This window comes from Cebus imitator, unplaced genomic scaffold (assembly GCF_001604975.1).
Source record: "Cebus imitator isolate Cc_AM_T3 unplaced genomic scaffold, Cebus_imitator-1.0 Scaffold98, whole genome shotgun sequence".
NCBI classification, from domain to species: Eukaryota; Metazoa; Chordata; class Mammalia; order Primates; family Cebidae; genus Cebus; species Cebus imitator.
In genome coordinates, this window is record NW_016107413.1 from 3058751 (window position 1) to 3080853 (window position 22103).

At 38.0% G+C, this 22103-nt stretch overlaps 1 protein-coding gene across 8 annotated transcripts in view; it reads right to left on the reverse strand.

Annotated features, from left to right (window-relative positions):
- The window catches only part of CDK14 (cyclin dependent kinase 14), a 613351-nt gene that overhangs the window by 85050 nt on the left and 506198 nt on the right, over window positions 1–22103 (reverse strand). For all 8 annotated transcript variants that reach the window (XM_017536523.2, XM_037741317.1, XM_017536528.2 and 5 more), the window contains 2 exons: window positions 7158–7297; window positions 1650–1793 (listed from right to left, as the gene is read on the reverse strand). In XM_017536523.2, coding sequence (XP_017392012.1) covers window positions 1678–1793; window positions 7158–7297 — 256 coding nt within the window. In that variant the 3' untranslated portion in view covers window positions 1650–1677. The remainder of the gene's footprint in view (window positions 1–1649; window positions 1794–7157; window positions 7298–22103) is intronic.

Here is a 22103-nt window from a genome sequence, read left to right on the forward strand (position 1 = left end):
ATGGAGTGGGAAGTTTAACAGTAACATCTTCTGACTATCGTTTATATATCATATTTTATCTGGAAACCTTTTATCTCAAAATCATTCATAAATTGCCGCCATGACCTGATAGGCCAAAATTGACCCCTATGTTGAGGGTATTGAAAAGCTAAATTCAGAAGCAGCTCAAGATACTCTCAGAATACCGACAAGACAATGTATGCAGTTTAACATTTGCTCTCTTTACCCTGCTATCAATTTAGCCTGTTAACATATTTCAAACTAAGAGAGGGAGGAAAGAAGAGGCGCTACTGCAATGCTGCATATATTCTTTGAGTTATTTGAACACTTCTTATTTTATTTATTTATTTGTTGAGAAATGGTCTGGCTCTGTCACTCACGGTGGAGTGCAGTGATGCAATCTCAGCTCACTGCAACCTCCGCCTCCCAGGCCCAAGCCATTGTTCCACCTCAGCCTCCCAAGTAGCTGGGACTGCAGGCACATAGCACCACCATGCCCAGCTAATTTTTGTATTTCTTATAGAGACGGGCTTTCACCATGTTGCCCAGGCTGCTCTCAAACTCCTAAGCTCAAACCATCTGCCTGCCTCAGCCTCCCAAAGGGCTGTGATTACATGTATATGCCACCGTGCCTGGTCTGAACACTTAATTACTGAATATCTGCTGGAGCAAGGAACAAACAAACACTTTTCTATACAAATCAGCAAATAAAAAGCCTTTCCTACAGTAACATTTTTTCTCTATTTGCTTCAGAGAATTGTGTTACATTAAGGATATATATATATATATATATATATATATGTATAAATTACATATATAGTAAAAATTTTCCAAAATATATACTAGGCATTTCCATCTGGCAATCAAGAAAGATGGCCTTTTCAGAAGTTGCCATCCCAGGCTGGTCACTATGTAGCACATGTGATGTGATGACTGTACCAGGCTGACATGACTAGAGGTTGCCACGTTTAGATTATTCTTCCTATCTGCAGAATAGTAGAGGACAAAGAATCGATAGTAAAAGAGAAAAGCTTCGTCATGAAAAGGTCTGTACCAGGAGCCAGACAGGAATCAGACATAGGTGAACTGGCCCAGATGGGAGCTAAACTAAACTGGGAAGCCTACATTCCCTCCAAAGGAGGTAGCAATGATTCAGTTACACACAAACACTTCTGGTAGGAATGTGAAGGCAATATTGCTAGAGTTGCTCATTTTTCAAGGAAAACCAGAAATCTAGACTTTGGAGTATAATCTTCCCATTTTAAAATGAGAACAACTAATTACAAAAATTGCGTGGGCAAAACAAAGTAGGTCTGTGGCTTAGATAACTGCCCAAAGTGAACCTTTTTCCACTCTCCATGAGGAATGTGAGTAGTTAAAATGATTTGCTTATAACTAAAGTGGTTTGCCAATGATTACATAAGTAAAAGTGTAAGATTAAGTATAATTTTATTTAGAATCTAGTAGGTGCCTGAAAATATAGAAATAACTGACTACATTCTATCTCAATAGAAGGTCTGATGAACGCCATAATGCACACAAGAGACTCATAGGATAGTTGGTGAAAAAATGAGTCTGAAACATTTCATTTAAAGAATCTGTTCAATATCCATTAAATATTACTTTCCATGTAAAGCAAGTCATCTTACCTGTGCACTCTTGAGAATGTGCTGCTCGTCAGTGCTTGCTGTTTGATAGACTTTTGCCGTAACTATTGTTTTTCCCAAAGGCCCGCATGCTTTCTCCAGCTTCTGGTTGCAATCTCACATTTGGGACAGTAAAAATAGAAGACACTGTGGACAGAATAAGAAGTTTTCATTTATATATTATATACATGATTTATAATCATCTTTTAAAAAGCAGGAGACTGAGATGCAAGTTTGGATGCCAAGAACATTGAACATCATGGTAGGTTTTGATCTGGAAATGCCAGGTGGTCAAACAAACACATTTATGGGCATAAGCAAACATATGATAGGACAGTCTGTCTTTCCCTCAAATCCACAGCTTAGACTTTCTCCCACATTTCTCTGATCTAGAACAATGAAATTAGATTGGGGAACAAGATATTTTTCCCATTCCTTTGTGCCTTTCTTTCATTCATTGGACAAATATTTATTGAGCCCCATACTGTTCTGGAAATTTCAGAATCCTGCAGTGAATAAATCAGAATGAAAGGATATCCCTGTTCTTATAGAGTCCAGTTGGGGGGACAGGCAATAAACAACCAAACAGATATAATATATTAAATAGTGGTAAATGTTATGAAGAAAAATAAAGCGGGGAAGAGAAACTGGAAGTTTTAGGGTGGAAGGAGGTCAGTGAAGTCTCTCTTGATAAGGGACATTGATGGAGAGACCCAAATGAGGTAACAGGGCACGACATGCATATGTCTAGAGGGAGAGCAAGCACAAACCATAAGAGGAAACAGCAAGAGCTGACTTTAAGGAGGCAAGAAGAGAAGCAGGCAAACCAGTTAGGAGGTGACTGTAAATACATGGGTGAAAGATGATGAGTGACTGGTGGCAGGTGAGTGACTGATTGCAGTGAAGTGAGGAGTGGCGTGATCCTGGATATACTGTGAAGGTAGCAACAACAGGGTCTGTGGAAGAACTGAATGTGGAGTGCAATAAAAAAAAAGATAACTCAGGGATAACTTCCGTCAGCTGGAAGAATGATGCTGCTATTTATTGACAAGGATAAGACTAGAGAAGGAGCAAGTTTGAGGGAAAGGACAAGTTCAGTTTTGGATAGGTTAAGTGTGAGATGCCTACTAGACGGCCAACTGGAAATGTTGAGAGTCAGTTGGATATGCAAGTGGAATCAGGGAAGACAGGACTGGAGACAGAAATTTGAAAACTGTCAGTGAATAGATGATAATTAAATCATGAGATGGGATGAAATCACCTAAGCTCTAGGGAGTCCATGTAGATAGACAGATCTGAGGATTCAGCCCCATGACAGCCTAATGTAAAAGGTCTGGCTAAGGAGGAGAAATCAGCAAAGGAGTATGAAGAGGACACTTTAGTTTTCTAAACTACAGGAAAGCAACGAGAGAACAGTGTCCTGGAAACCAAGTGAAGAAAGTGTTAGTAGGAGGAGATGGTGGTCAATTGTGTTGAATCGCAATAGGCTGGGAAAAGACCAATGGATAGAGACTTTAAAACCAGGTGTTGTGAACACAAAAGCCTCGTCGGAAATGATTCAAGACAGCATGAAAGTCTAGGAACTGAAGGCAGCAAATACATGTGAAATGGGTGCACCTGTTTTAGTTTTAAAAAGATGGCACAGAGCTACATTAAGGGCATCATGCTATTTTAGGACGATAGAACATGTACAGGAATGTGGGAAAACCTACAAACTCTAGAGCTAGAAAGGTCCCTGGAGACTAGTGTGCGCATCTCACTTGCTCCTTAAATGAGAATTGGGAAGCCCAGAGAGACCAAGGCACTTGTCCAAAGTGCCCTGGCTAGTTAACAGTGGAGCTAAAGCTGCAATCCAGGTGGTCTGATTCCCAGTTCAATGCTCTTCAAACTGTACCGATTTATTGGCCTTCTTTCACTGAATTTGAGTTTTGTGAATTAGCAAATGAGTGTAATAAAATCAAGGACTCTGTGCTATGAAGTGTATTTTGTTCATTTACTTTGACAAGGGTAAGTCAGCTTCAATTATTTATGTAACTTGATAGTATACGCAGGAGAATGCCCTATGGTATATTTGGGAAAAGTAATGAATTTCTTCTAAATCAGCCCTCCATTTACTTCCCAGCAATTAAATCTGTGAGAAGAAGTGGGGCAAAGCTGTTGGGGTTTTGGGACAGAGGGAGAATGACAGGGTGCCACCAGAATTAGCTAGCTTTAACAGCCAGATCCCCAGATAACTGTACCATTATTCTTGCGTTGTGCTTTTGTAATTCCTGCTTCAGTGGCACACTAATACATTACCTCTAAATTTTGGTACTAGGTAACCTGAAGAGGTTTTAAGGAATAGTACAATAAAGAAAGATATTACATTATTATGTATTCTTCCAAAGCAAGTGTCTGACATAAGCCCATAATTTCATTTTTATACTAATCCATGAAATGACTGCAGGGTTCTGTGTTACTCAGGCTCCAACAACAGTTGATGCCCTTCTCACAGGGTCTGATACATTACAGTAGCCAAGAAGGCTCAAATCTACTTGAAACTTATTTTTGTTTCCATTTTCTCCTTTTAACCTGACTTCGCTTCCTACTTGGATGGGTGTTTTCCTCTTGTGGAAATTCTTTAGAAAGTGTTGTGAGCCATCTTTAAGAATCAGAGTGCTATGGACTGAATTGTGTCCCTCCTCAAATTCATATGTTGAAGCCCTAACCCCTAATGTGATAGTATTTGGAGATGGGGCCTTAAGAGGGATTAGGGTTAGATGAAGTCATAAGGGTGGGGCCCTCATGATGAGATTAATGGCTTTGTAATAAGAGGAAGAGAGACCGCTCCCTCCATCCTGTGAAGACACAGCGAGGTGTTCCTTCGCAAGCTGAGAAGAAAGACATTACCAGGAACCGAATCTGCTAGCACTTTCATCTTGGACCTCCCATCCCCAACATAAATAAATGTCTTCTGTTTAAGCCACCCAGTCTATGGTATTTTGTTACTGCAGTCTGAGCAAACTAAGACAGCAAGTTTCCTAAACTACAGCTTGGTTGCTAAGACAATCCATTTATTAGTTCTGCAACACTTCTTTCCAGGTGGACCTCCTCCCAAATCTCCTTGAAAAAGAAGCACGTAAGGGTATTACAGGTGCTGCTGCTGCCACTGCTGCCACTGCTGCCTTTGCCAGATGGTAAACTTGTACAAGACTCTATGCTAACATGAAATTTAATTCTAAAAATTAAAAAAAATTCTAAATATAGTCTGTAGAATATTAACCTAGACAATAAGTCACCCAAACCAGTCATTTCACTTAAAGGAACTAATTCCTAAAGTCTCCAAAGTCTGGGAATTCTTTGTTTTGTAAACATGTTTACAAGTACAGCCACGTTGTTCTAAATGGAAATGACTAGTATTTAATATTGTGATTGTCCTTTCTTGCAACTGGATTTATGCTTCATAATGATTATCTTCTAGACACAGAAATAGCATTTCTGTAACTCATAACTGTTACTGGAGGCATTTAGTAGAATCTTGCTTTAAAAATATAATGATTTTTCATCTTTATTCTCCCCCCTTCAAAAGGTTTCACTGCTCCTGATGTTTAACGTTATGCAAAGACGTGTTTCTGCCAATGAATATCGCCTTATGGTTATGCTTCTGCAAATAGCCTGCTGTGAGCTGATAAAGGGATTAATGCAGCCAAAATTCTTAATCTGTGAAATTACAAATTAAATTCTCATATTAAAAATACCACCCTGAGGTATTTTTTGTGGTTTTAATTCCCCTCTGGTGTTCTGCATACATTGTGCTTGTTAATGATGGGGACGAGGCTGTCTCCCTTGGCAGTCTGCTGCCGAGTGATAATGTGTAGGCATTTACTCACTGATAGAAACTGGATTTAACCACTGGCTGATAAACTAAGTGGCAAGTGGGTAATAAGTCCATATTAACAGAAAAGTACTACCATAGAATTCAGAATTCATAGACCATCAAAATCCTAGCTTAAACTCAATCATCAAGTCAGATGGGATTGAGACGTCACCAAGGAGAAATGATATCAAGTTACAAGTTACACTAAATGGAAAAACAAACCATATGTTCGAGTGTGATGAGCCATAAACTAGTGGGCCTATTTCTGTCATTTTTTTTTTCAGTATAGAAAGATGTGTCACCAATTCATTATTTTCCCATAGGGATTTCATTTTTAATTTTTCAAAAATTGAGGATAGGTGTTGTAACAGCAGACTTTAGAAAGGAAGTGCGGCAGAGTATTGAGTAAATATGGGCTGGGAATATGTGAAGTGTTAATGAGGATTTGCTAAGCATAAGGGGAGTAGTAGATTAATATATCTATAGTCTCTTTAGGGTTAAAGTAATGAGAAATAAATGTGGGATATCAAAAAATTAGGATAGAAATATCCAAGAGGAATTGTACTTAGAACTTAGTTCTAAAATAAAGGGTTATTGCCATCAAGGAGAATCCAATATTATGATGGGTGAAAAAAGTCTAAAACCTAAGAGAAGGAAGAAATAATCATTATGTCTACCGTAAGTGATGTATACCAAGGATTAATAAACACATTATAAATATTAATGCATATATTCAGCATGTTAATTTTTAAGGCAATCTGAAAAGAGTATAGAAGAAATATTTCTAATTGTTCTTTGGAAAGAACATATCACCATTGAACAAAAATACTCTGACACCAATAGTTTTTGTGAAATTTCACAAGAATTCTGTTTCACACTTTGGAATAAATCTGAGATCCTCCCAGCCATAAATCCTCCCCCAAAGATTTAAAATGTAATTTTAAAAGGCTGTATAAATACGAAGACTTTTATAAAAACAAAACAAAACCCACCCAGGAATGTATTTTGTTTTAAAAGATTCAGAGAAGAGCTGTTTATGAATACCAAGAGCATTAGCAGTTAAAATGAATTACATGTCTTCGGTCTGTACATGTCAATTCAGTGCATTAGCCAATTGCCAACTCTGTTCCTCAGCTCGCTGCATAGCAGCCCTTTTTAAGGTTATTGTTACAACCAAGATGGTCTCTGAGAATCAAACAGAAATGAATCATTTTCTCTTCTGTGTACCGCAGCCAGTTAAACAGTAGTGTATGCATAAAGCACTAAATATGTAAATCATATTTTCCTTTTCCTTTATGACTGCTCAGATCATTTTTTTGGACACACACATAATCAAATACAAAGATGCACAGCTGCAGACTGCAGAGAAGAGATAGCAAAAAAGGAATCCATTTTCTTCCTGTGTCTGGTAAGCTAGCAAATGAATGGCAGGATTCCACTAAATACATATACCCATGGCCCCCCTTCTTCTGTTCTCTACACACACACACACACACACACACACACACACACACCCCTGTAATAATATACAAACATACATTATCTTATGTTTGTACACACACAAATATGTGAATCTTGTATACATATTATATACAGATGCTAAAATAAAATGATGACTCTGCTTGGAATGGATGTTGTAGATTTGTCATACTCACTATCGGTGAGTTCCCATAGCCGTGGGGGCAGGTCACTAAAATACTCGTGGCTCAAGGCAGCCTGTGCCGATAGTCTGTTCTTTGGGGAACACTGTAGGAGCTTAGAGGCCAGATCCTCTGCATGGTTCACATAGCTGAGCCTAAAAACATGAGCAAAAGGAAAAGTCAGATCAAACAAGAAAATCCACTAAAGCTTACCTAATTTTTCTGGATTTCAATTTATTCCTGGCTAGAAAAACAAATTACCTGCTAAAAATAAACAGAAGCAAAATTCATGTTGGTTCTTAGAGTATTTGTTACTTCAAACTTATTTTTACACTAGATACCACAATGCAATTGATTTAAAATATTTCTACTTAGGCAAAGAATTGATACTTTCAGAAAAGATAAAACTAGGTCCAGAGGTAGAAAATTTCAGAAGACAACTTATCAAAAAGTTGCTAGAATTTGTTCATAGGCTCTATGTACTACACGTACATCTGGATATATTTATAGAAAATTAATAACGAATACCCAGGAGAATTAAAATAAAACTGTTATTAAACTCTCCAGTTACTAAAGTTTCTTTTCCTCTAAGAATTTGTATTCTCTGGCATTGAATATAACGTTATTGAAACAGTGCCCTGTCAAATATCAACTATCATAATATTAATACACAGGTTAGCAAAGGGAATGTGTTTAGATGATATGGTGCTGAATCGATTCAAGGTGACCTTTAAAACAACAGTAGATAGAAAATATGTGTCTCAAGATTACAGGAAAAAAAAGCCTAACAATAAAGTGTTTCATGTGGTATAAGCTTTCAAATGGGCAGCAGCACTTCTCAGTCCAGCCCAGCCTTGATTTTCATAGAACCTCTATTTCTCTACTCAGAGAAATGAAAACTGCATAATTAATATAATAATGATAATAAAAGTATTTCTAATAATGGCTACAACTTGCGGATAGTTGAACATGTGTCAGGCACTTTCGTAGGCACTGTCAACACTAGCATTTATTATAGTCTGAGAAGGTAACAGTTGCTATTTTGTAGTGGTAAGAGCCAAGCAGGAGTCAGAGATGGCAGTGGATTACTTGGGTAGCAGGTTGAGAGGAGATTCTAATCCATCCAGAACTCATTGATTTGAAAGTGGTTTGCATATGCCATGCTCTCTTTCTCTCACAGGTTATTTTAAAAGCATTTCCCAATGGATTCTCCAGTTTCTGCAACCTGGTGCAATATGTACAGTGACTCTCAGAGGCAGCCAGAAGTGGGTGAGGGAGAGCTGCACCTTCCAGTCGGTATTTCTTTAAAAATCCTTGAAGCTACTAAACACACAATTAGCCAAAAAAACATGTTTCCTCAATGACCAACAATCTCCTTCACCTCCTCAAGCAGTTCTTTAGTATTTATTTCAAATTATTAGGGACGGAGGTAGTCAGGAGTGAGGAAGAGAAGAGGAAGTAATGAATTTGGGTAGCGAAAGGAAAAGCAAAGAAAAATATTACCACAAAGATCCAAACTAAAGGACTCTCTTTAACCTTCTTATATGATGGATTCACAAATGGGTTCAATGTTTGGCTGCTGTAATGACTGTTCATGAAAAAATGGGTCAATGGATTGGTTTTAACTGTCTCTCATTGGAAGAGAGAAATCTGTCCACAGAGAAAGAAAGCATTCTCAAAATTCTTCACAGTTATTTTTCCCCCGTAAGGGGGCCAGGGCCATCCACATTATTCCTTCCTCTTCCTAACACTTTATCACTTATACAATTTCTCATTCATATTTTTAAAAAATCAAATGCCAACTTTGAGATAGGCTTCATGGTTGAAAGTTGTACTTATATTGACGTACAGTTTATAGTTAATTACGGTGAACAGTATGTTCCTATCAATTTTATATAGTTTCGATAAAATAGAACAATGAGATTAGGACTAGATCTGAGTTTTAGGCTTAATACTGTTACCATTTTCCTATATTCAAACAAATAACTTTTATTAAAAGAAAAAAGGAATATTATTATTAATCACCCAAACTGTATGTGGTTACACTGCATGTAAATACAGGATGAGAAAGGTGATTGCAATACTTCATGTACAAGTACTTAACTCATAAGTCAACAGTGTAAAATACAGGAAATACAAAGCAACACATACTATTTTTGATCTTGGTTTTCCCATCTATTGAAAAATAGTAATGAACCACATTATATCTACAGTCCCTCCAGTTCCAAAAAGCCATGAATCGCATCTGAAGAATGATTTCACTATCTTGAAGAATTATAAACATTTGTAGTTGTATCCTGTTTCTGCAGTAAATTGTTGACTATATTTAAATATAATGTTTATGCCACATATAAGGAATTCATCAATATAAGACAATCCCATTCCCCCCTAAATTGACTACACTTTGTCAATAATCAAATTTTTATTTGTGACTTCAGTTAATATAGAAATATTTAATTGTTATATACAATTTTAGTTTTATTCTAAGTCTCCACATGCATTTTCAACATCAGAGCCTTTGTCACTACTAGAACCACCTTTTTTTTGGTATACCTAAGTTGTTAAGACATGATACTTTCGGAAATCATGTATGATATCTTAATTGAAAGTTTTATCTGAAGTCATAAGCGTACCTTATCAGATTGTTAGAATGGTGGTGGTGATTCTCAATCTCCCATTGTGATGGTAGATTTCTTTCAATCTTTCCTTGTAATCCCATCAATTATTGTTTTATAGTATTAGGTAGAGTAATTAAATGAATAGCAGTCTAGCACTATTAACTCTTCTTAGTAAATTCAGTTTTTAATCCTATGTCACGACACTCTTTAATAAAGCTTTCTAGGCTAAAGTTCATTTTATTTTTACATTGACACAATATAATAACCTCAGCTTCTTTTGTTTAGTGTTCGCCTGCCATATCTTTTGTTACCTGCTTATTTTTAATGTTTCATACACGTAATATCAGGGTGTCTCTTTCATAAATATTTAGCTGGGTTTAATTTTTATCCAATTAAATAATCCCTGTCTCTCAAGGGGAAAGTTTAGTCCATTTACATTTTGTGATTAGTGATATGTTTAGAATTACTGCTACCAAATTAATTTTGCATCCTATTTTGTTTTCCTTTACCTTTTTTCTCTTTTCCTGTCTTCTTTTGGATTAGTTTATTTTAGATAGAACTATTTTAGAAGTATAACTTCTAGAAGTTATGCATTCTATTTCCATGTAATTAGTAACTTCTCTTAATTTTTCTTCTTCCTTTTTGCATTCATTATCAATTTAGGTGTTCAAGCTTTCACAAGTTTTTGAAAGCTGGTGAACACTGACAAATTATTTCTCTCACAAAACTGGAAACACACAATCCAGACAGCACAAGTACATGGTTGAACTGATATCAATATATATCACCCTTTTATTGATTGTATAATAAAACAGATTATTAAGTATGCAAATATTAAGTTATATAGTTCAAAAGACATAAAAAATATTACATGTCTGCTCAATTCACTACCAGAAGTTAACTTCTCTTTTTGCAAGAGGGGTTGGGAAGAGATGGACAAAAATCACACTTCAAACAAAAACAGCTGGTAAACAACTTCCAATAGATATGGAAAAAAACTGTAAGATTAAAAAAAATTGTATTACTAACAATTATTTCACCTACAATCATAAGGTATGTCTACCTTAAAAAATGTTTACTAAAGAACATATGTCCTGAACAAGACAAACACATTTTGCTAAAAATACTTAATAGCTCTCCCATTCTTCCTTCAGACTCTCTCTTTTAAGTTGCACCCCAAATGCAGACACTAAATTAACTTTAAGATTTTTTTGGTCTGGAGACATTAAAGATATGTGCTTCTGTGCAATGTGGACTTTACATGAACTTTTCAACCAGAGGTTTATGATTTTCAAAATGGAGGTTTTCATAAGAGCACAAAATGAGATTTATAAAAAGACATTAAGAAATCATCATTAGACTTGGATGAAAGCCAACAAAATCAATGGCTACACAAATCTGATGTACACTGTTTTAAATGTGACACTTATAAACACATAGTAGCAGGCAAACAGCCATATAGGCCCCATTATTAATGTTTGAAATGACTGAAGGAATAAATTACAGAAGGCTTAGACTGTTGTTCACAGTTCTTAGGTTTTTCATCCTGCATGACATTAAAAACGTACAAGTATTGTGCTGGATATTTTGGCACCCAATATCTCTATATTTCTTATACGTTGATAAGATTCAAGAATGTGAATAGACTTCAAGACATAACTCAATATTGCATGATTTCAGGAAAGGTCAACTCATACTAATGATAAACATCCTTTGAGGGCTGAACAACAAGCTCAAGCTTCTCCTTTCTTTCTTTCTTTTTTTTTTTTGAGACAGAGTTTCACTCTGTTGCCCAGACTGGAGGGCAGTGGCATGATCTTGGCTCACTGCAAACTCTGCCTCCTGGGTTCAAGCAATTCTCATCCCTCAGCCTGAGAGTAGCTGAGATTACAGGTATATGCCATTATGCCTGGCTAATTTTTGTATTTTTAGTAGAGGCAGGGTTTTACCATGTTGGCCAGGCTGGTCTCGAACTCCTGATCTCAAGTGATCTGCCTGCCTCAGCCTCTGAAAGTGCTGGGATTACAGTCGTGAGTCACTGCACTTGCCAAACAAGCATCCTTTGCTGAGTGTCCAAACAAGCTGATCATAATCCAAACACAGAGGTTTCAATTTTGTCAAGCTTGAGGCCTGGTAAGAGTGCTCATCAGTACTCCTGGGGAAGCTTCATTAGACTTATCATTCACGAAGCCTACATGCTGGCTAGCATGTTTGATAAACTGGGTCCTGTCTTAAGTTCCATTTCCAAGGCAATAGCATCAGGTAACCTGGTTTTATTTACTGTAAGAGTTGTTTCTCTGACTGCTGGTGTCTTAGAAGTGCAGCTGTATTATAGGACAATACTGCTCCAAAGAGAAAAGCTGCTTGCTTCAAAACATTTCCATTTCACTTTTGTCTTATGAACTTTACTGCATCTTCATATTTCATTTCACTTTCAATTAATATTTGGGCGACGAACACTAGAGCTCTCCCAAAACTGGCAACATTGATGACAGTAATATTCAATACAACTAGCCTCTCCAAGAAAGTTCATTTTATAAAACATAACCAGTCATCAACAGGCTGGATAGATGGCAGTGTACCATTATTCAGAACCTGAATTCCTTCTTTCTCACAAGTGCAATGTTGTTAAGTTGCTTCACATATTCTCACTATTGGGTAAGACCATACTTTTAAAGTTCCTTTAAAATTCATTTAAGGTCATACTGACTGGAATGTCCTGTGTGTGACTTCACATGACCTGACCAATTCATTTCAGTCATGTTAGTTAAAAAACAATAGGATTATTTAAAAATTAAAACATTATTTTGAATAAAGAATACAAAAATGATGTAAAAAGTGACGTAAAAATAACTGAAGTCATTACTTCAATATACTACACTTGAAATCTTCAGTGCTTTGAGTACGAAGATGGGAGTAACAGGACATGAAATGAACCTCCTGAAAAGCAAGACCAATTATTCAATCCAGTAATGAAGCAACAGAAAGGAAGCTCCCCTAGGTTTACCCATCTAGGTCAGAACTCTTGTAAAATGCTTTCCTGGTTTTAATTTTATCCTCCTGTGTCTTAGTTAACCCCTCTCATGGAGCTGCGCAGTGGAATAGTAATGACTTTCTATAGTTCACCTGCCTGCACAGAAGTCATGCCATATGCCTGGTAATAATCTCCACCGCCCTTTAGAAACTTTGCAAATGCATGACCAAGAACATTACAGAGCTGCCCAACCTGTAGCTGGCAGTGACCTCTCTTGGGGTAGGTTGGCTTAGTGTATTTTACCATCAAGGATATCAAAATAAATTTCCAATGGATAAATTTCCATTTTGTATCTTCACCCTCAGTTCTCCAAGTGATGGCTTCTTAACTTTTTAATATTTAACTCTAATTATTTTTAACTTAATATTTGGAGTTCAATTTTATTTTTACTTTTGTGTACAAGAATAATGGAATACTTTAATTCTAATGACACAGTCCCATCTATCATGTTATTATTGCCTAATATTTTATTTCTATTTTCTATGCTTTTTATGGACACATATTAGACATTGTTATTATTATTATTATTAATATTTACCCATGTTTACTAATTTATTTAATCACCTTTCTTCTCATGTTTCAGACAGTCCTTTCCAGGTTATTTTTTTGCAACAGAAATATAAAAGACAGCAGTTATTTCAATGAGCATCATTTGGTGGTAAATTCTGTTTTGTTTTCATACAGGATAATAGGTTGGCTGGGTATATATTTAATCGTTCTATATGCAGGCTCAAAACATTTTCCCTTAACTCTCTGGAGAGATTATTCCATAGGCTTCTGTGGTGTCTGCCTCTTAGGGTCTCTCTTCCTCTTTAGGGTTCTGCAATTGCAATGTTTGGTCTTTTTATTTAACCTGCTTGGTACTCATTGTGTTTCCTGAATTTGAAGTTTCATGTTCATCAATTCAAGAAAAAAATCCCAGCCACTACCCCTCAAATATTATCTTTCCCCAATTCTATCTCTTCTCTCATTTTGTAATTTGGATGCAATGCAATCTCATTAAATTTTCCATGTCTTTACTTTCATGTTTTCCATCTGTTGGTCCCTCTGTTCTCCATTCTGGGTGATTACTTCAGAGCCATCTTTCAGTTCGATGAATTCTCTAATCAGTTGCATCTAACATGCTATTTCCCCTGTTCATTTTGTTTTTGTAAGGTCTTTTCAATTCTATGACAAATTTGCCTATTCAATTTTGATGGTGTCTTAAGTTTTTACTGTGACCTTTTATTTCTTTACAACATTTTAAACATAGATATATATCTGATAACTCCCAATATCTAAAATGCTGGGTAAGAAGAGAGTTCAATTTTGTTGCTTTTGCTACTGATCCTCACTTGCAATAACCTTTTCCTCACTTGCTTTACAATTTTGGATTGTGAGCTCATGGTTGTCTAATGTTAATCTATGGAAAACCTAAGGGGACTTGACTGAGTATGTGTTTCTCCATAAGAATTTTCTTTTACTTCTGTCAAAAGCCCTGGGGCCCTCCCAATACATGAGAACTTCAAGTTCTTTCTGTTGGCTTCCAAGAGCATGCAAGTTGTATAAATTTAAACCTAAATCTGTAGAAATTATCAGATCAGACTTTTTCATCTCCATCTAGAGTAAAGGCTGGTACCAACAGTTGTCCCTGCAGTCTTTCTTTGTTGAAAGCAGTTATTCCTGAGTCCATTGCTGGGGCTGAATTACATTACTAAAGTCCATTAATGAGCTTTGAGGGTCCCTACTCTATGTGGAGAATCTCAGTTCCTATACCCTACCTTTCTCAGGCCTAAATTCTTGTTTCCTGATTCCCCAAGAGGCTTCATGTTTCTATTTTAGAGAACATCAGGGCAGCTACGCCTTTAGCACTTGATAATCCTTCTGGTTTCCTGTCTTTCTTCATTCTTGGCTTTTCTGGAGATTTTACTTATTTTCTTCTTGGTTCAGCTGTGTATTTGAAATAATGTGCTTGGTGTATTTTATCCAGCACTTTAGGTGATTTTTAGTAGTAGTAGTAGTAAATATTTTTTCCCTGTAGGCATATATTTATAATTCCTGCAATTTAATTAGTTATTATAAAGTCATCTACATTTATAATTTTTAAGTCTTTCTCCCTGGCACAAAACAATCACCTACACTTATAATTTCTAGGTCTTTCTCCCTGGTATTCTTTCCCTGCCCCATCCCTCTCTTTTAAAACTAACTCTGTTAGGTCACCTCTATTTAGTCTCAAAAACTAGTTATCTGAATTTGATTCAGGCTGACATTTTTTCACCACATAATGTTTAAATGAATCTCAAATGCATTATCCTAAGTGAAGAGGCAAGAGGCCTCTTATAGATATATAATTTCATTTATACAACATTCTAGAAAAGCCAAAATTATATAAACAGAAAACTGATCAGTATTTGACATAGGCTGGAGGGAGGGTGAGAGAGGTTAGCAAAAGGGAACTCAACAATCTTTTTGGATGGTTCTACATTTTGATGAAGAAGGATGAACACTGGGACATGTGAGAGGCCCAGGTCAGGGGGACTATAATAAAAATTCAGAAGATGGAGCCATTTAGGGAGAAGGAATACTGCAGATTTTTCACAAAGAATATTCAGGCATTAAGGATGGAGAGTTACTCCACTCTGAGTGGCTGAAATTAGAACTTCCTTATCTTGAGGGGACTCCCATTGATGCCTTAAGGGATGTTCTAGCCTCCCAGGATGCTTCTGCCAATGGTGAAGCCCTCCTATCGATTTCAGCATTCTATTCCAGGTCACTGAGTGGGAATCTGCTTCAGGCTGATGGAACTGTGCCCATTAGGTTGGTGGGAGTGTACTTAGTGAGCCTCTGTGTTCCCAAGAAGTCAGAAAAATCTGGAAGGGTATGTGGGACAAGAGTCTGTTATGTTCATTCCACATTCTTTTTAAAAGGATGTTTGTTGTTCATGGAAACTCTTTTAAAAAAACTAAGACATTTTAAAATTATAAACCTGGATTACAAGACATAAACAATCCCTACTGAATTCAGAGTATGTGTGGTATGAGAATCTTACATTGTGATTAACTATAAGACAAGTGCTCTTAATACAGTTGAAAATAACAGTATGCTGCTCTTCTTATATATATATATATATATATATATATATATATATATATATACAGTATATATATATTTTATTGTACTTTAGGTTCTGATGAAGAACACACAAGATTGTTGCATAGATACATACATGGCATTGTGGTTTGCTGCCTTCCTCCCCATCACCTATATCTGGCATTACTCACCATGTTATCCCTCCCCAACTCCCTACACCCCATTGTCCCTCCCCTAGTCCCCCCGACAGACCTCAGTGTGTGATGCTCCTCTCCCTGTGTCCATGTGTTCTCATTGTTCAACACCCACCTAAGAGTGAGAACATGCAGTGTTTGAATTTCTGCTCTTGTGTCAGTTTGCTGAGAATGATGGTTTCCAGGTTCATCCATGTCCCTACAAAGGACACGAGCTCATTGTTTTTGATGGATGCATAGTATTCCATGGATTTTTCCTGTCCAGTCTATCATTGATGGGCATTTGGGTTGGTTCCAAGTCTTTGCTATTGTAAACAGTGCTGCAATGAACATATGTGTGCATATGTTTTTATAATAGAACAATCTATAATCCTTTGGATATACACCCAGTAATGGGGTTGCTGGGTCAAATGGAATTTCTATTTCTAGGTCCTTGAGGAATTGCCACACTGTCCTCCACAATGGTTGAACTAATTTACACTCTCACCAACAATGTAAAAGTGTTCCTATTTCTCCACATCCTCTCCAGCATCTATTGTCTCCAGATTATTTAATGATAGCCATTCTAACTGGTGTGAGATGGTATCTCAATGAAGTTTTGATTTGCATTTCTCTAATGACAAGTGACGATGAGAATTTTTTCCTATGTTTTTTGACCTCATATATGTCTTCTTTTGAAAAGTGTTCATATCTTTGGCCCATTTTTGAATGGGGTTGTTTTTTTCTTGTAAATCTGTTTCAGTTCTTTGTAGATTCTGGATATAAATCCTTTGTCAGAGAGGTGGATTGCAAAAATTTTCTCCCATTCTGTTGGTTGTCAGTTCACTCTAATGATTGTTTCTTTCGCTGTGCAGAAGCTCTGGAGTTCAATTAGGTCCCATTTGTCTATTTTGGCTTTTGTTGCCAATGCTTTTGGTGTTTTAGTCATGAAGTCCTTGCCTATGCCTATGTCCTGAATGGTTTTGCCTAGGTTTTCTTCTAGGGTTTTTATGGTGTTAGATCACATGTTTAAGTCTTTAATCCATCTGGAGTTAATTTTAGTGTAAGGTGTCAGGAACGGGTCCAGTTTCTGCTTTCTGCACACTGCTAGCCAGTTTTCCCAACACCATTTATTAAACAGGAAATCCTTTCCCCATTGCTTGTTTTTGTCAAGTTGGTCAAAGATCAGATGGTTGTAGATGTGTGGTGTTGCCTCCAAGGCCTCTGTTCTGTTCCATTGGTCTACATCTCTGTTTTGGTACCAATACCATGCTGTTTTGATTACTGTAGCTTTATAGTATAGTTTGAAGTCAGGTTGAGTGATGCCTCCAGCTTTGTTCTTTTTGCTTAGAATTGACTTGGCTATGCGGGCTCTCTTTTGGTTCCACATGAAGTTTAAGGTGGGTTTTTCCAGTTCTGTGAAGAAGGTCATTGGTAGTTTGATGCGGATAGCATTGAATCTATAAATTACTTTGAGCAGTATGGCCATTTTCATGATATTGATTCTTCCTAACCATGAGCATGAAATATTTCTCCATCTGTTTGTGTCCTCTCTTATTTCATTGAGCAGTGGTTTGTAGTTCTCCTTGAAGAGGTCCTTTACATCATTTGTTAGTTGTATTCCTAGGTATTTTATTCTCTTTGCAGCAATTGTGAATGACAGTTCATTCTTGATTTGGCTCTCTTTAAGTCTGTTATTGGTGTATAGGGATGCTTGTGATTTTTGCACATTGATTTTGTATCCTGAGACTTTGCTGAAGTTGCTTATCGTTTCAGATTTTAGGCTGAGACAATGGGGTTGATTTGCCTATTGAAACTTGTGTATCTTTCACAAAGTTCTCATGTTGTGTTTTTCAACTCCATCAATTCATTTATATTCCTCTCTAAGCTGTTTATTCTCATTAGCGTTTTGTCAAAATTTTTTTCAATGTTCTTAGTTTCTTTGCATTGTGTTAGAACATGCTCTTTTAGCTCAGAGAAGTTTGTTATTACCCACCTTCTGAAGCCTGTTTCTGTCAATTCTCCATCCAGCCTTGTTCCCTTGCTGGTGAGGAGTTGTGATCCCTTGGAGGAGGAGAGGTATTCTAGTTTTGGGTGTTTTCATCCTTTATGCACTGGTTTCTTCCCATCTTTGTGGATTTATCTACCTGTTGTCTTTGTAGTTGGTCGCTTTCAGATGGGGTCTCTGGACATCCTTTTTGTTGATGATGAAGTTATTTCTTTCTGTTTCTTAGTTTTCCTTCTAATAGTCAGGCTCCTCTGCTGTACGACTGCTGGAGGTCCACTCCAGACCCTGCTTGCCTGGGAATCACCTGCAGGGGCTGAAGAACAGTAAGGGTTGATGCTAGTTTCTTCTTCTGTTATCCTTGTCCCAAAAGGATACCCGCCAGATGTCAGCCTGAGCTCTCCTTTATGAGGTGTCTCTGGATATACAGGGGTTGGGGAGCTGCTTGACGTGACAGTCTGTCCCTTACAGGAGCTCAAGTGCTGAGCTGTGAGCTCTGTTGCTCCCTTCAGAGCTGCTGGCCAGGTACGTTTAAGTCTGCTGCAGCGGAACTCATAACTGCCTTTTTTCCCCAGGTGCTCTGTCCTGGGAAGGCTAGGCTTTATTTATAAGCTCCTGTCGTGCTTCTGCCTTTTGTCAGAGATGCCCTGCCCAGCGAGGAGGTAGCGTAGTCACAGTATGCCAGCAGAGGTGTTGCTGAGCTGCTGTGAGCTCTGCCCAGCTGCTGTGTGAACTTCCTTGCAGTTTTGTTTATAGGGGTATAGTTAGAACTGCCTCGGTAATGGTGGTCTGCCTCAGTAATGGCGGACTGCCTCAGTAATGGCAGACCGTCTCTGTAATGGCAGAATGCCTCAGTAATGGCGGATTGCCTCGGTAATGGCGAACTGTCTTGGTAGTGGTGGACTGCCTTGGTAATGGTGGACACCCTTCCCCCCATAGAGCTGGACCGTCCGGGGTCCAGCTGTGCTTGCTGTGAAACTCTCAATCCCAGAGTGTTTCAGATTGGTGGGCTTTGTGGGGGTGGGACTGGCCAAGCCAGATCACCTGGCTCCCTGTTTCAGCCCTCTTTTTTTTTCAGTTGAACAGGCAACTCTGTCTCCCAGGCGTTCCAGTTGCCAGTTGAAGGGGTGCCCGGATTTGTGTGAGTTTTTGTGTAAAGACCTGCTGCGCCAGCTGAAACAGCTGCACTGGAGACTCTTGGTGCTTTTTCGCCCAGGAATCTCCTGGTCTATGGGTAGTAAAAATTCATTTGGAAATGTGGTGATCACTCACCATCTGCATTTTCGCTGGGAACTGCAATCCAGAGCTGTTCCTTTTATCAAACATTTTCTGCATTTTTTTTTTTTTTTTTTTGAGACATAGTCTCGCTTTGTCGCCCAGGCTGGAGTGCAGTGGCATGATCTCTGCTCACTGCAGCCTCTGCCTCTCAGGTTCAAGCAATTCTCCTGCCTCAGCCTCCAGCGTAGCTGGGACATAGGTATGTGCCACCACATCTGGCTAATTTTTTGTATTTTTAGTAGAGATGGGGGTTTCACCACATTGGCCAGGATGGTGTCAATCTCCTGACCTCCAGATCCACCTGCCTCAGCCTCCCAAAGTGCTGGAATTACAGGCATGAGCTACCGTACCCAACCTGAATTTTCTTCATTTTTCTAGTCCTTATCCATGCAATACACACACACGTGTGCGCGCTCTCTCTCTCTCACCCCCCCCATCTTTCTCTCCCTCTCTCTCTCTCTCATTCTCCCTGCATTTAAAAAAAAATGTATAAAAGATGTATAAAAGAAGTTAACATGAGTAGTGAAAAAACAGTCTGAGACCATGAATATAGAGCAGAATATTCTCCTTATTCCCTGTACAGGTTAGTTTTTGTTAACTACTCAGAAATGAGGAAGATGGAATAAATTGTCCTAAATTGTTTTCCTAGCTCTAATGTTACATATCCTCCAATCTGGGAAGAACCTGATTGTGAATTAGAGGCAGGGAGAGTTAGCTGGCTATACTGGCCTGCCAAGGCTGACCTACCAGAATTTCCTGCTCTGCCACCATTGAAAGGAACAGACATTACCTCTCACTTCTCTCCACTCAAACTTGCAACTAATGCTTCTTCAAAATCTAACCTAAGTTTCTAAGCCTTCCTGAAAACAAAGAGCAAAGTAAAATCCTCTGCTAGACTAGAAAGTGCCATCAAAGTTGAAAAGACAGAATGGAAAGGAGAGAGTAAAAATGGTGGGGCAGAAAAGAAAAAGAGGAGGTCCACTGGTTGTGGCAAGATGAAGAAGACTACCTCCTAGAAGGCAGCCTTTTTATTTTTTGAGACAGAGTCTTGCTCTGTTGCCCAGGCTGGAGTGCAGTGGCATGATCGCAGCTCACTGTGGCCTCTGCCCCGCAGGTTCCAGCGAGTCTCCTGCCTCAGCCTCCTGGGTAGCTGGGATTATAGGCGCACACCACCACACCTGGCTAATTTTTGTATTTTTAGTAGAGACAAGGTTTCACCATGTTGGCCAGGCTGGTCCGGAACTCCTGACCTCAGGTGATACGCCCACCTCAGCCTCCCAAAGTGCTGGAATTAGAGGCATTAGCTACAGTGTCCAGCTGGAAGGAAGGCAGCATTTCTATACAACGTGGAGAACAACATCTGCTAAATGATTAAATGTTTGCTTGAGTACTAAGTATATCAATGATTATATCTACAGAGGTTTCACCTTACCTGAGAAACAAAATTTAAAAAGTTGACAGTCATTTTTGAGCAAAAACATCTATGTTCAATCTGATCCTTAAAGAACGTCTTCAAACTATACATCCCCTGGAGGATGTCATTTTCTTTGTTTGTTTTTGTTTTTTGAAGTGGGAAGAAAATCGATTCTTGCCTTTTAAAAGTTAACTTATAAACTAGGACTGCATGGTTGTTTGTTTTGATTTAGGGTTTTTGTTTTTTTTTTAAACACTGTAGTTCTAAAAGACTCCCTCTAAAACCAGTGATACACCTGCCTGTATAACAACTAAGGCAAGTTACATTTTGTTCCCAAAGGTGGCTTCTAAATCTCTATAAAACTCTCCACTCGGATTTATTAATGTTTTGCTCATGAAAGCTGTATGTAAAGAATAAAGGTGTGGTAGGTGTAATTTACGTATTAGACCATTCAGTGGAGATACAAAATTCCATATAGAAAGCTTAAATGGGAATAAAAAGTTCTAGAATGTTCCTCACTTGCATTTTATATAGCGATGGGATACAATTACACTCACTCTGGGCCTGTCTGAAGCGTAATAGTGTGATTTGTTTTACAGAGTTGGAAGTAGAGCAACCAACCTGGGATGAGTGATGCAGAGTCTATATTAATGCTTTATGCACTGTCACAGTCTTTACAGAGCAAAGCCACAGAGTCTGGCCACAGAGTCTGGATCCCTTCATTTGACAGTGCACGTGTCTCCGTGGCAAGGATGTCAATGTGGGCGCTGGTCATTGAATTAATCAACATTTGCTCTCTTGAAAATGATTTGCATGATTTGTGAAGAAGCCCACCCACCAATAAAGACAAGTTTGTCTGTTTTCCTTAACTACTGAACAGAACTGCTGGGTGCAGCAGTCTTCTTTCATCAAAAGCAAAATGCCCAAATGCTCGTGTAACCCCCTCTTACCAAAGTTTTTTGTCTTAGAGGGAGTACTATGGTCATAACACTGCTTTTGTTTTTCAAAAAATGACTTAGTGGTAGCAACTATCAGCTTAAATTTATTTGTTTTGCAAGGAGGGATCAGGAATTGGTCAAGCAGAACATGACTGAATCTCTGACACTGGAATAAACTCTTGGGGAAAATAAAGACTAACATAAGAAAAGATTCAGCCCTGTGCAATGCGCTTCTCAGTCCCAGGTGCTGAGCTGTGCGATGAAATGAGAGGCAAGACTCGCAGTTACATTAATAATAAAGACAGAGACGGAGACTTCCTTTGTCACTGTACTCAATGTGAAAAATAATTTAATGAGATTCCTTCCCTCCAAATAAACTGATAACATTTTTATATTAGTTTCTGTAAATAGGGTGCAGTTTTAGTACATAAA